Raw genomic sequence first — 14058 nt, 5'->3', positions numbered from 1 at the left:
AGAAGGCTTGGTATCACCTAATGTCTGGCTAGTCACCTATTTCCCTATCTGGCTTAGCCCCCCTTTCAAAATATCCTAGATCCGCCCCTGCATGTGTACCACATTAAAAGAAAGAATGGTGCCAGGCATTCCATAAAATAATTTTGCATCTGAATCAGGGGCGTAGCCAGGGGGGGTTCAAAGGGTTCGGACGAACCCCCTTTTCAGAGTTAAGTTTTTTAAATCGTGATACTGGTTAACTAGAACTGAATTAACTTACACAAATCCACTGAAATGGGTAGCTACAGGTCTTCAGGCAGAGGAATTCAAGTACCTCTACTCGCTATTGCGAATGAATTTATAAGAATACACATGTTTACACGTGTACACGGCCCCAGACCCCCGCTGTGGAGATTCTATACTTAGGGCAGAATCCCCCTTTTGGAAATCCTGCCTACGCCCCTGTGAATGCGTGCCCCAATAATCAATTATGCACTGAAAAGTGAGGTGGCCTTTACACTTCGTTTCTAGCTATGTTCCGCTCATTACAAATGAAGAACAGTACAAGAAACTTCTCTGCAGTGAATCCAGTCGCTACAGAAAATGTGGGCAAAAAGCATGACACAGCCAGACAGAGGGAAGCCGTATCGCGCTATCGCAAATCGACACCTTGTGTTTTCAGCGCCAGAAAAGAACTGGAACACAAAGGAGGACAAAGGTAAGTCCATGATACGTGCATTGTACATAATTGCTCTGGATAAAAATCCAGGAGTTCGGCCAATTGGTGTTGGTGAAGTTGTTAGAAGAATCATACTGAAGTAAAACTATCCTTTGAGTGACTAGTGTGGAGATACAAAAATCTGCTGGTTCTCTTCAACTATGTGCTGGTCAACCATCTGGCTGTGAATCTGCTGTCCATGCTTTGAGACACATTTTTGATGACAGTTCTACTCAGGCTGCTTTATTAGTGGATGCTTCTAATGCCTTTAATAATTTGAATCGCCACTTTGCTTAAGTCAACATTCCATCTGTTTGTCCTGTCTTGTCGAATATTGTCATAAATACTTATCGTACTGATGCCAAACTCTTTGTTGGGGGTGAGACCATTCTATCACATGAAGGTACTACACAGGGAGATCCTTTGGCCATGGCTATGTATGCCTTGGCCTTAGTTTCAATGATTAACCATATTAAGCAGGTGTGGTATGCGGATGATGCTGCAGCAGCAGGTCTTCTTACTAATTTGAGATCCTGGTGGGATATGTTATGTGATATTGGACCCCAATATGGCTATTTTGTTAACTCATCTAAAACATTTCTGATTGTTAAGGAGGAGCATGTTGTGCAGGCACATTCAATTTTTACAGACACTGGCATTCAAATCACTACTGAGGGAAAACGCTACCTTGGTTCTGCTTTGGGATCTCCTGCCTTTGTTGAATCATATGTGAATGGGAAGGTTAAAAAATGGTCTGATGAACTGTCTAAGTTGTGTGAATTTGCTACTTCACAGCCACATACTGCGTTTTCTGCTCTTACCCATGGAAGATGGATTTATCTCTCCAGAACTTTGCCCAATATTTCTGAGTCACTTTCCCCTTTGGAACAAAATATTCGTTTGCATTTCCTGCCCACCTTAACTGGTAAATGTGTATTTGGTGATCTTGAGAGACAATTATTGTCATTGCCTTCACGCTTGGGTGGTCTTGGCATTATTAACCCATGTGTGTCATCTGTTGCTCAGTTTGATTCTTCACAGAAAGTGACTGGCCCCCTGGTGTCTCTCCTTATTGAACAGATAACTGAGTTCACTGTCACTGAACTTAATTGATAAGCAATTTGTTTTGAAGCAGGAAATCTATCTCAAGAACCATCACAGCTGTGAAGAGTTGGCTTCTGCTCTTCATCCCCAGCTTTCTCTGGATCTGCAGCGTGCTAGGGAATTTGCTTGTTTGAAGGGAGCATCAGTCCAGCTGGTTGACTGCTTTACCAATTGATGAGCATGGGTTTGCTCTGCATAAGAGTGATTTCCGTGATGCTGTTTGCCTCCGTTATGGCTGGCCTATACTCCATCTGCCTACTGAGTGTATCTGTGGGACTTCGTTTACAGTTGAACATGCTTTTACCTGTTCCCATGGTGGTTATCCAACATTATGCCATAACGAAGTTAGAGATATTACAGCCCAGTTAATGTCAGAAATTTGTCCAAATGTAGCCACTGAGCCTACTTTGCAGCCTGTCTCTAGTGAACGATTTTTTCATCGCTCTGCAAATACTGCATGAATGTGGTGCTCGTTTGGATGTGAGAGCTCAGGGATTCTGGGGTGTTCGTCATCAGCAAGCTTATTTTGATGTTCGTGTTTTAATCCATTTGCCAGCACAAATCACTGCAATTCTCTTGCCAGTTGCTTTCGGTCTCATGATCGAGAAAAGCGTAGGATTTACGAACAACGTGTGCATGAAATTGAAAGGGCATCATTCACACCTCTTGTGTTCTCAGCTTTGGGAGGAATGAGCAAACCTGCAGAAACCACCCACAAAAGATTAGCCTCACTCCTTGCTACAAAGAAGAATCAACAATATAATGTTATGATCACCTTTATTCGCTGCAGATTATATCTTTTTCCCTACTACGTTCGGCTTATTTGTCTTCGTGGAAGTCGTTCTGCTGCTGGTCGGCCTCATAAAGATCTCACTGACTTTTCTCTTGCTGTGAGTGAGGGAAAGCTCCCTCTTTCTGACTGATGAACTATATGCAATTTTTGTGTGTGTGTTTGCCTGAATAAAAAAATAATTTAAAAAACCAACTGCGGTTGGCGAAAAGGCACGTCTCGGGACGAAGCGACGTCGAACAGTGAAAAAATCAAGCCCGTAGCCTTATCCATTGTTATGCTTGGCTGAAGGCATCACTTAGTTAGTCAGAATAAAATTCTGGGATAGTGAGCGACTGTCAAACAAAAAATTTCAAGTATTACGTAAAAAAAAAAAAAGTATTACGTAATTAAGGCGGGCTTGGTGTTGTTGTGTTGTGTATCAGCTGGTAACAGGCTTAAATTGTTGGGAGAATCTTAGCGTGCTGACTGGACAGTTACAAGGTACAAGAAAACACACGTAACACTACAAGATAACATAGATACAACACACTTAGCAACTGGCGCATCTGTAAGCGCATGCGTAGTTTTGCTGACTAATGGCGATATTTTGCTGAACCAAAAATCAGGACTGTCAAATTAGTTGTTAACATTTTATATATACAGACTATTAGTCTGGCTTCTTGTCTAGGTCCTGACAGAGCCATTTGTTAGAAATAATGTTTCTAGTACTTGTGGTATCAATTTAAAAATTGATTTTGTGATCACCATGTCTTGCTTTAGGCCATATTGTAGTCATATTTCAGCAACTATACACATTATTCACAGTTCCTCTTGTCAGTCCCTCACAAGTGATATTCTTCAAACCTTAGAATTGTTAGTAAGTTCTCATGGTTCTTCATTGGTCTGATTTTTGGTTCACAGTTTACACTAATTGGCATGGGGACAACTCATGTTTCCATAACAACATTTGAATTCCATGTTGATTAATGAGAAGTTAAGAATGCATAAATATTTGGTAACAATGCATTAAGAAAAATCAAACCCATAATCATGAAAAATGATCGATAGTGTACATGTGGGGTTTACGGTATCCCGTAACCTTAAATAGAAAATTTTTTAAAATTCCGTAGAAACTTGTTTGGGATCACTCTGAAGGCAATTTTTGGCTTGGCTATGCCTAACCAATACTGCTAAGCTGTTATGAAGGAAATTTGAGACTGGTTTTAGGGTGATATTTTGGGAAAGAAAGCCCAAAACTGCATGATCCGTAATATACAGTACGGCTCTACTACCGTACTGTCACTACTGTGTGATTAAGACTTTACAGCACAAGTGCTGAAGGTCCTACAGCCTGTTTAAAGTTGTTGCATAAAGTATTTTTGAAAAGGTACATTAAATGGTAAAAGCAACTTTTACGTAAGAAGTAAAAGTGAAATGAAGTCTGTACTAAACTTCCACACAGATAAACTTTGCTCTGAGGTGGTTTCTTTTCGGCAGTCTGAAATACGGGTGTGGCGACTCTTCTCAGACTTTGTGAATTACGGGTTTTACAGGCATTTAACAACTAAAAAACAAAGGTGCAACCCTCGTAGACTACCAGGAATAGCCGATTCTTTCAAGTTGAAAGGGAGCGTATCCCCTACATAAGTGAACAAAAATGAAGAGCAGCTTTGAGGCTTTGTTGAGAGAATTTGTACTATAAAACAGTTTAGAAGATACTTCCGTGCATAGTACGTTGTTAAAAGTGGTTTATTTAATAAGCGCTTCCTTAGCAGTGCATAGCAACGTAATTGAAGAATTATGTAAATTTCGAATTCCAAATGAGTTAGCTAGCTGCATGGCACCTGGTTTTTAGAAGTAGCACAACATCAACTTGTTTGCTTAGCATAATGTTCTACTGACAAACTAACTGCCTGCCTTCCTGATGCCTTAAGACAAAGGTAACTCGAAAGCTATGAGCCAGATTTTTTTTTTACTGTTAGATGTTGCTTCAATGGCATATCGTAGTACATACAACACATGCTTCATGGACTTACCTAGCTGTGTCCTCCTTTGTGTCCCATTTATCTTGCTGACAGTGAGGGTGTCAATTCATGGTAGTGCGGCATGATGGTTTCCTATGTAATGGGAATCGTCCAAGTTTTCCATTATAAGTGGATTGATGATCCTTCATGTAGTTTGTACTGCTGTGTAACGGGCTGAACATAAGCTAAAAGCGAATTGTAATGGCACTTAGCTTCAGCATGCGTTCAGATGCGAAATTAATTTAATGGCATAACTGGTGTCATTCTTCCTTTTGATGTGGTATGTACAAAAGAAAAAGAGTAGTTTGGCTATGCAAGACTACGTAAGTGTGTTTATCTAACAGAAATATTTTACTGCAACACAGTGAACACACTGTATTCTCTATAGGCACAATTCCGTATTTGTATAGAGAGAATTTCAATGAGGAGGAGATCATAATGGAAGGAGGATCTGTTAATCTAACAGTAGTTAATAATCATTCTATAACTAGTCACTGGCATATGACACATGCTCCATTACCTGATGGTCATGTGATCAAGTACTATTCTATTGGAGGAACAAACTACAGCTCACTGACCTTTAGTAATGCATCATATTCTAATGATGGTGGAGAGTATGTGTTTGGTGGATCTAATGATTGTGGTGATTCTGATGTCAGTGTTGACCTTAATATAAAGAAACCAGGTAATGTGTGTGATTGTAGTGTGTGTGTGTGTGCGTGCGGGCACGGGGGAGTGCGTGCATGGGGGCGGGGGCATGCGTGTGTGTATCTGGTGTGTGCATGTGTTTGTGGCAGAATAGCCAAGTAGTAGTAGTTAGGGCATAGGCCTGGCAATTGAAAGGTTAGATGTGACAGTGCTAACATGGTGGCTGAAGGCTTTGCTGCTTTGCCGTGTGGTATCTAGCGCTATGCTCTTGTAAAGAAACATGTCAATACATGTCAATGCCAACAAATTTCACATGTTGATAAAACAATTGGAAGTAATCAGTAAAAGCAGAGTAGATATTCATCTCAGCCCCTCTACTGTAAGGAGTCTTTTAATCAGATGGATACAGTATTTTACATCTTTAAACAGTTTGTAGGACCACTGACCCCTGCAGACCTTCAGCACTTGTGCTGTAAAGTCTAAATAAAAATTATATACATGCATACATACATAAGTACAGCCATTTAAGTTTCAAATGCAAAAGTGCATTAGGAAAGCAAAGTGTGGTGTTAAAAGTGAAGATGTTTACCCTCTCTTTAGACTCTATTTATAGGCTGTTTTGAGTGGGTAATAAATCTTATATACTCCACCTTGTTTTCTAATATACTCCACACCTTCAGGCATAATATAAAATATGCTCAAAACTAGGTTTATCCAATCAGTATGCATTTTCATGTGCAGTGATGTAATGAGGGTGCTTATTTTGTCACGCAAGCATGCATAGTTTCCATGGCATTAGAATTATCACAAGAAAACCAGCCGCTTTTGCCGATCCTACAGCAGAAACAGCTGTGGATGAGGTAAGTAATCTGAGTGTATAAACGTTAGTATCTAAATGCTAGTTCAGTAATGTAGTATACACTTAGGACCTGCAGGTTGCTTGCAATAGTTTGAATTCATGCAACTCAGTGGCAGATTTAGATGGATTTCTGGGGTTTCGACAGAAACCCCCTTTTAAATTTAGCTCAATGGCAGTCTCAATGCATAAACATTGTTGTACTGACAATTTGTCATATCAGACAACTATATACCACTGTATTTCAGTAGCATGCATGCAGCTGCACTTAAATAACACCATAAAACCCTTAGCAACACTTCACTTTTCATCTCCCACTGCGTTAGAATGATCGAGATACTCTAATAGAGCAGTCAAGTAACTACTCTAATAGAGCAATCGAAGCTACAGCTTGTAGTCACCATATTTGCCCTATAGTATTTACAGTTTAAAGCATTGGATTTATTGTAAGTGCTAACTAAAAATAGCCTAAAATCCAATCTCAGAGCTTCTAAAACCTCTAAAATTTCTGGAGAAATGTCATCAAATGCCTTATTCAGCTATACCAACTTACAGAAACTCCCTTTTAAAAATCCTAGATCCGCCACTGCAACTGGGTGATAACTAGATGTACAATTACATCAACTTCCAGTATCTGAGTGTTTTAACCCCAGCAATTTTATGCCACGTTGGTTCTTGCAACTCTGTAGATGTCACTATGATTTCTTTACATCTCAGGTATCCAGTTAAGCATGACAATCAGTATACTTTGAAAATATAGCACCACAAAATTCATGCATGTGAATCAATCCTGGGATCTCTTATGGATGTGAGGTCAATGTACTACCCACTGTGCTACCACTGCCAGCTACCTGGCTCCCTTTAGTTTCTACCTCAACATATTGAAGAAATGCATGCATAAAATTAAGCACATAACTCAAGTTACTACACTATTTCCCAAGGGCGGATTTAGGGGGGGTGCTTGGGGCACTGAAGCACCCCCTCCAAAATTTTACAATGAGCAAGCTAGGAAGCTTCTAGAAGCTGTAGTACAGGTGCAGTTGCATTTTATACGCATGTATGGGCAATGAAAGATGGAAAGAACATAGAGAATAGCTAATCTTATCCAAGAATTACTAAGAGGGGTTCAAAATTATACTTTTGGAGTAAGTCTTACCTTAGAAGTTGCTAAATCCGAAATACTCTAATAGAACAGTCAACTACTCTAATAGAACATCCATCATTAAAACTATAATTTTCAAGAAGTTACCAGAGTGTAAGCTGAAATTAAACCTATTCTTTTAGACCTGTGCACTGCTACCCTCACCATTGTACCAAACATCCTGCCATATACCAATCATTTCAGGTAAAAGATTTATACCTTTAATGTACTATAAATTGTATAAAACATCATTAATTGAAAATCTATTCTGAAAAATAACCTTTTCTGTCAAATAGTTTAAGTTTTTTTAGGCTCTGCTACAAACTTGATTCTTGGGTTGAAATGCTTCTCTTGCAAATAAAACAGTAGTCTTATATAATAGTGAATTTCTTAGCTTTTATAAAGTTCACAAGGTTGCAACATCTGAGAGCTGTTCGTTTTTGTTTCCCTTAATTGATCAAATCCCATGCTACATTTGTATAAATCTAGCAGCTTTGGAGTTTGCACTATCAAATCCCTTGAAGCTCAACTTTAAGCTTAAATGATACTGCAGCATTTATGCTGTCATGATCATTGTGTGCTAAAAAGTGGTTAGTTGTGGCCAAAAACTAGTTGTATCTGTAGACTAGTTGTAAAACAATTATAATGATGGATGGATCCATCATTTTAAAAGTTAGATTGAAATAGCAACCTGCACTTCAGAACAGTGGCTACATATGAAGGTAGATCCAATCCTGTGTTTTAAATATTCTCCTTGACCTTACATTCAATTAACTATACACTCTTATTCTCTTTGACAAGCCATTATTATACATTTTCTTAAAATCCAATAACAAGAAGCAGAGTGTAGCTATAGTTCTGTTTTTTAATTAAAATTACTGCCAACTGAACTCATTCAAATTAAAACTACTTCCAACTGAACTCATTTATCTTGTACCCACATTTGGTTAAAAATAGCTTCTAGATTCAATGTTGTGATAGCCATTTTCCAAAAATTTCCAGGGGGTCTGGGAGTATATATGCCACTAGATCTAGAGCCTCCTTATAGCTAGAGAATTATATACAGCTGAGTGCACATGCATTCCACACACTGGTGAGTCAGTTTACTTGCCCTCTCCACTCACACTTACCCTCTCTACTGTTTGGACAGCTAGTGTAGTTTGAGCCATGAGACTGTAAATTATGCTATACTTCAAAACACTAAATTTGATCATGTGCAGCTGATACCCATATGCTTCCACTACTAGTTCTTTAAGGTGTTAGTCTAAGATTGAATTTTAGCTACATGGCTGCGTCCTTTAGTTATATTGACAAGCTGTATGGGGAATAATGGTATCACATAAACAAAGTGACATCATTTTTCACTCAAAAGTACTACCAAATTCAATCTCAATAGGCCAAATTTGCAAAATTTCCCTGTGGGGGCATGCCCCCAGACCCCCCTAGATAAAGCATGCTCCGCATGCTGAGTGTGCTTCTCACACTGATTGTATCAACTTTCTTGCCACACATATAAATGTCCATGTTAGCACCCCCCCCTTCTGAAATCCTAGATCCGCACCTGTTTCCATCACCATTTTTATGTAAATGTTACAGATGTTCATTGTTTTCCTCCTGGGATTGCTGTCCCTTTGGTCAGTAAAAGTGTCAACAAGAGTATAGTAGAGGAAGAAGTGGTAGAGTTTAGTTGTGTATTTGGAGGGAATTATGACCCAACAGATTATACAGTCATATAGAGTGTTACACCTCTGAATGAAAATGCTACCTATATTGATGATGAAAGTAATATAGCTGGCTTTGAAGTGACTAAACCAAAACAGGATTGCCCTCACAACAATTATTCGTGTTGTAGATTCATTACAGAACTAAAGATCTATTGTAATATGCCATTAAATGGAGCTGCTGTAACTTGTCTTGTGTTGGTACTGGAACAACCCACCTCAGATACTTCTTATCTAAGTTAGTTTGTTTGTTTTCTGTTTTGCCACAACTGTCTCTTTTATTCATGTTAAGGTATTTACAAGAAGCCCACTGCTGTGAAGGGCCCTGATAGTAAAACACTGCACAAACATGACAGAGTGGAGTTTACCTGCAAGTTTGTTGCATCATCACTGGATCACTTCACCCATGCTGCTTGAAAGAGAAATGATGATCCCAATAAGTTACCCAATAAGGCTATTTTTACCAACAAAAGTTTACCTGGAAATGACACTCTATTTGTTTATTCACTAATCCTAGAAGACATTACTGAGAGTGATGAAGGCACTTACTCCTGTTATTCTTATTACAACCAAACTATACTGAAGAGTATGGGGATTGATCATGTTATCGAGTCTGAGTGTAAGTCAGCTGATTTGAAGATTAAAGGTAATCAACTTAATGTATTTGTTAGGTCACTGAGATTGTCAATTTAATTGTTTAGCCCACTAGCACAACTTGTGAGGCTAAAACCTAACTATAAGGTTTGCGTTTCCCATAAAATATTGACCAGAAACCAGCCTTGTAATATGTACCCTGGCAGTAGTGGTTAGGTACAGTGTATAGCCAAGCCCAAAACTGCCTTCAGTGTGGCCTGAGATACTTCCCATAAGTTGCTATGGGATTTCTAAGTGAATTTTATTGACTGACTGACTGGCCGACTGATGCCTTCAGACAAGCACATCTCAATAAGTACTAGTAATAGCATGGGTAGCAGTGAAATTTGGGATAAATATCACGAGTGTTGTATTGGAAATGGGGATAAATTTCACGAGGCGAAGCCGAGTGAAATTTACCATTTCCAATACAACAAGAGTGGTATTTATCCCAAATTTCACTGCTACCCATGCTATTCCCAGTTAATACCATACTCGCTGCATATACGCATGCTGTGCATTAGCGTTGCTATATACGCAATTTGTCACTATGTACTAAACACGTGTCAACACTAATTGTTAACATAAATTCTAGCCAATGAAATTGCAATTACAACTTTTTCACTGCTACCAGTGAAATACGGGATAAATTTCACTGCTACTATTGAAACTTTTGTATGGGCAGAGAAACAGGTATGGTATTATAGCTAGAACTGCATACAGACTTGATTTATTGTTTTCTCACTGTTACTATAGATGTCACTTCTTGCCTTTTGGAAACTGCAGTGTACAAAACAAAACGCATGCATTATGGTCTAGTGTTTTGCCTCCTTTGTGTCCCATTTCATTTTGCTTGCAGTGTGATGGTGTCGATTTGTGGCAGCACATTAATACGAAACCATTCATAACATTAATTGTCCCTCACACAAAATAAACAGGTTGCTTCTTCATGTATTGTTCTTCTTGTGTATAGGGCTGTATAAGCAGAATAGAGTAGTAGAAAGATTACCGAAACAACTACAGCAGCAAAATTGAGATACTGTATATAATGCAGTCATGGACTTGTACGTGGAGTAAAGTTTCTCTGAAATGGAAGTTAAGAGTTATTTACCAAAAGAATGTTAGGGTGGTAGCTACACAGTAATTGGTTATACATGTAGTGTTGAAGGGTTGCACATGCTATTAATAGAAGTGCACTGAAAATGTATAGGCCAGTATTTCAGTCATATTGCATGACTGTAAGCAATGCACTATAACTTCTGTACAGTAAGCGCTAAGGCTACACAATTTGTGCCATTCTATTTGTGATGTAATAAGGAATAAAACAGTACCTAGGGTTTTACCCTTTGGTGAATGCATGAAGCCAAAAGTAGCTGTGAATACAGGCTGTCACAAAACATGAAAACAAACCATTACATACAGGTATCTTCAGAAAATGGTTGGTAACTTCTTCACAGTGGGTCCTGTGGAGTTCTGGTAAAGGCCATTCGATTCTCCTTTCAATGACAAATTATGCCATATAAAGCTCACATGAGTCAAACATTTTATAAATGGCTACTGTGTGAAATAACAGGAAATACAGTCACAATTCTTCGTGGTGTCGTAATTAGTGAACGATTCTTATTACAACAACTATTTATATAGCCTAATGAATAAACTTACCACTGACATAAGGTTTTCAGTTGTAACATTGTCTGTGTTGGCATAGATAATTTCAGTAGGTATATTATCTATGGTGCTGGTTGTTTAAAAGCCATTGTTTAGGTACACATTACCTGTAATACAGGGCTTTTAAACCTATGCGGCTTTAATGAATGAAGTGATGTAAAACTCTATGTTAGAAAAGTTAGAAATAGCCCTTAGGCTTTACCTTGCTCCTTCAGTACTTATTCAGTAGAAGTATAAGCTTAAAGAATAATCGAATATTTGGTCATTCTGTTCACAACTATTTGAAAAGTAAAAATCGCTATTCGTTTCAGCACTAATAAGTAGTTCAATTATGAGCCATGTGCATTTAAATTCCTACGTAGCTGGCTATTACTGGAAAATTGTGCCCATGGGATGGTACTACAGATGTCAGCTTGCATATACACTCAGCAACTGTTAAGGATTCTTAATAGTGTTACGTACTTATGCAGAGAATGGTACGTACTTGCCTGACTGTTCTATTAGAGTTTCAAGGCTGGCTGAATACAGTGTACAAAGCGCTAATGATTATTCGAATAGTGTGTTAATGAATTAAATAGTGTCATGCCGACTGAATAGTCAAATAGCTGAATAATTGTTGTAGCACTGCTACTTATGGTCTTCATTTGTAGTCTCCATAATGGGCTGAGTATAGCTGAAGGTGCATGAAGTGTAATGGCCACTTTACTTTCGAGTCAGTATTTGATAGTTGAGGCATGCGTTCAGACAAAACATGAACTCTGGCACTATTCATTCTTTTATGCAGTATGCACAGGTTCACCAGTCATAAGGGTGAGTCTGAACAAGCCCCACACTAACAGGTTGATGGTACGTACGTCTCAACAATTACAAGAAAACACGGATTTACTGATGCTCCATATAAAGCTGGTACGTATGTATTTCTTATTTTTTGTGCATTGTCCTAATGATGATACAGCTGAATTACTTTGTAGGCATCACAGAGAACTTAGATTGCAAATGGAAAAAGAAACACCAGAAGAAGCAGAACTGAGAAGAGCATGCAAGAAGAAGGGAACTTGACAGACATACAGTTACAGACAAATAGAAACACCAGAACAAGCGGAATTAAGAATAACTACAAGACAACAACACGGCAGGCACAGGAAAGATCACTTATATACAGAACAGCATCTGTTCATCATACAACAGCGAAAAACAGTTTACAATGCTAATAATCCCCAACTAGATGCTCAAGAACGTAGTATATAATAGTAGTGGTAGCTACTCAAATAGATCATGACACCATCACTGCACAGTTCCCTGGCACGGTTTAATCGACCAAGTGTCATTGTTAAGACAGAAGTTCATGCACATATAGATTCGTTGCAATTTAATTAAATTGAAGTGTGTCGGAAATAGCTCACCCTTTACATACTAGCAAATTATCTTTTCCAATTTTGCACAATCTTGTTCTTCTCCACCTGCAAAATACCAAAACAAAACATAGCATTCGTATACCTAATCTTCAACCATGCACTAATACAGTTATACAATTATATGCAACTCAACTTGCTTAGGCTCACCCCATGTAACTACATCATATTTCTTTACTCTAAAGTGCAGTGGCGGTTCTAGAAATTTGTAATGAGGGGCTCAAGTGTAGCTATAAGGTTGACATGTACATGAGTGTGCAAACTCACCATGCATGCTTTGCATACATGTTCTAGGGGAATCTGGGGGCATGTCTCTCCAAGGAAAATTAGAGATTGCATTTGATATAACAATATTAGTGTAAAAGTATCTATAAATGACTATAGCTACACAAGAAATTCAAGGAAAATGGGAACAGGAATGGGATGGGAATGGAAAGCGGAATTGGAATGACCCATGGAAAATGCTTGATAAAAGTCATCATGCAATATACAGGTTGGATTTTGTTACAATGTTTATGGTTTCAAAGGAGTAGCTAACTTATTGATGACTAATCTATGTCAGCTATAGTCCATCAGTTCAAAGGCTAACAAAACATTATTGACTGCTCTATTAGAGTATTTTAATGCAGGTGACTTCTCTATTAGTGTTTTGGTCATTTTTGTGAAAGGATCAAAACAATGCTGCAAAGAAACATTGTACTGTAAACTCCAACCTGTATATTGTATGATTACCTTTATCGTGGGTGGTTCCTACCTTCCGTTCCCATCCCATTCCCATGTTTTTCGAATTCTACTTACCCCTACACAAGTAGTTGTGCAAACTTTTTGATCAGCATAATTAACTGCTATATCATGGAATTGACACTTATACTGCTTGCTGATCTATCAACAACTTTATTATTTTATGAGGTTGCACATGTGACTTAGATATGCAACATTACTGTGCCACAACAGCTGTTCGGCCTCAGTAATAAATAAACTGATCTTTCGTGCCTGAGGTTTGATGTATGAATAATTTTACCATGCAGGAATAAATAGAACTGTGGTACACCATTACTAGTTGTGTCATGTCCATAACTTGATTAGCATAATTATTATTATTACAATGTACTCTCACTTTATGGTTATTATCACAGACCATATAATACAGCTGTCAGATTAATGATTGCTGAAAATTTAAGAACTGTGTATTCTGATCATCAGAACTTTTATATCAATGTTTTATTGTTCTGTTCTCTATGCTTGCCCTGCATGTCCTTTGTGTGTCTTCTGCATGTATCCATGTCAGACCAAACCATGCAGGAAATGGAACTCAATTTTTTAAAATAGATTTTCATGTGATTTAATCATGTTGTGAAGAGTGTGCATGTTGCATGTACAAA

General features: G+C 38.3%; 1 protein-coding gene across 3 annotated transcripts in view; it reads left to right on the top strand.

Annotated features, from left to right (window-relative positions):
* The first annotated feature begins 2962 nt into the window (after positions 1–2962).
* LOC136238545 (uncharacterized) overlaps positions 2963–14058 on the top strand; it is a 33733-nt gene continuing 22637 nt past the window's right edge. For 2 of the 3 annotated variants that reach the window (XR_010693029.1, XM_066029092.1), the window contains exons 1-4: positions 2963–3074; positions 4986–5282; positions 8839–9201; positions 9256–9609. Coding sequence is in view for 2 of the 3 variants with exons in the window: in XM_066029092.1 (XP_065885164.1) it covers positions 9552–9609 (58 nt within the window). In the remaining variant the exon portion in view is untranslated. Of the gene's footprint in view, positions 3075–4535; positions 4921–4985; positions 5283–8838; positions 9202–9255; positions 9610–14058 lie in introns of those variants that run through there. The other variant, XM_066029093.1, reaches the window with a different exon arrangement.

The sequence above is a fragment of the Dysidea avara genome, chromosome 11 (genome assembly GCF_963678975.1).
Source record: "Dysidea avara chromosome 11, odDysAvar1.4, whole genome shotgun sequence".
In the NCBI taxonomy this organism is placed as follows: domain Eukaryota; kingdom Metazoa; phylum Porifera; class Demospongiae; order Dictyoceratida; family Dysideidae; genus Dysidea; species Dysidea avara.
Note: the sequence above shows the minus strand (reverse complement) of the source record. Positions and strands in the feature narration are given on the sequence as shown.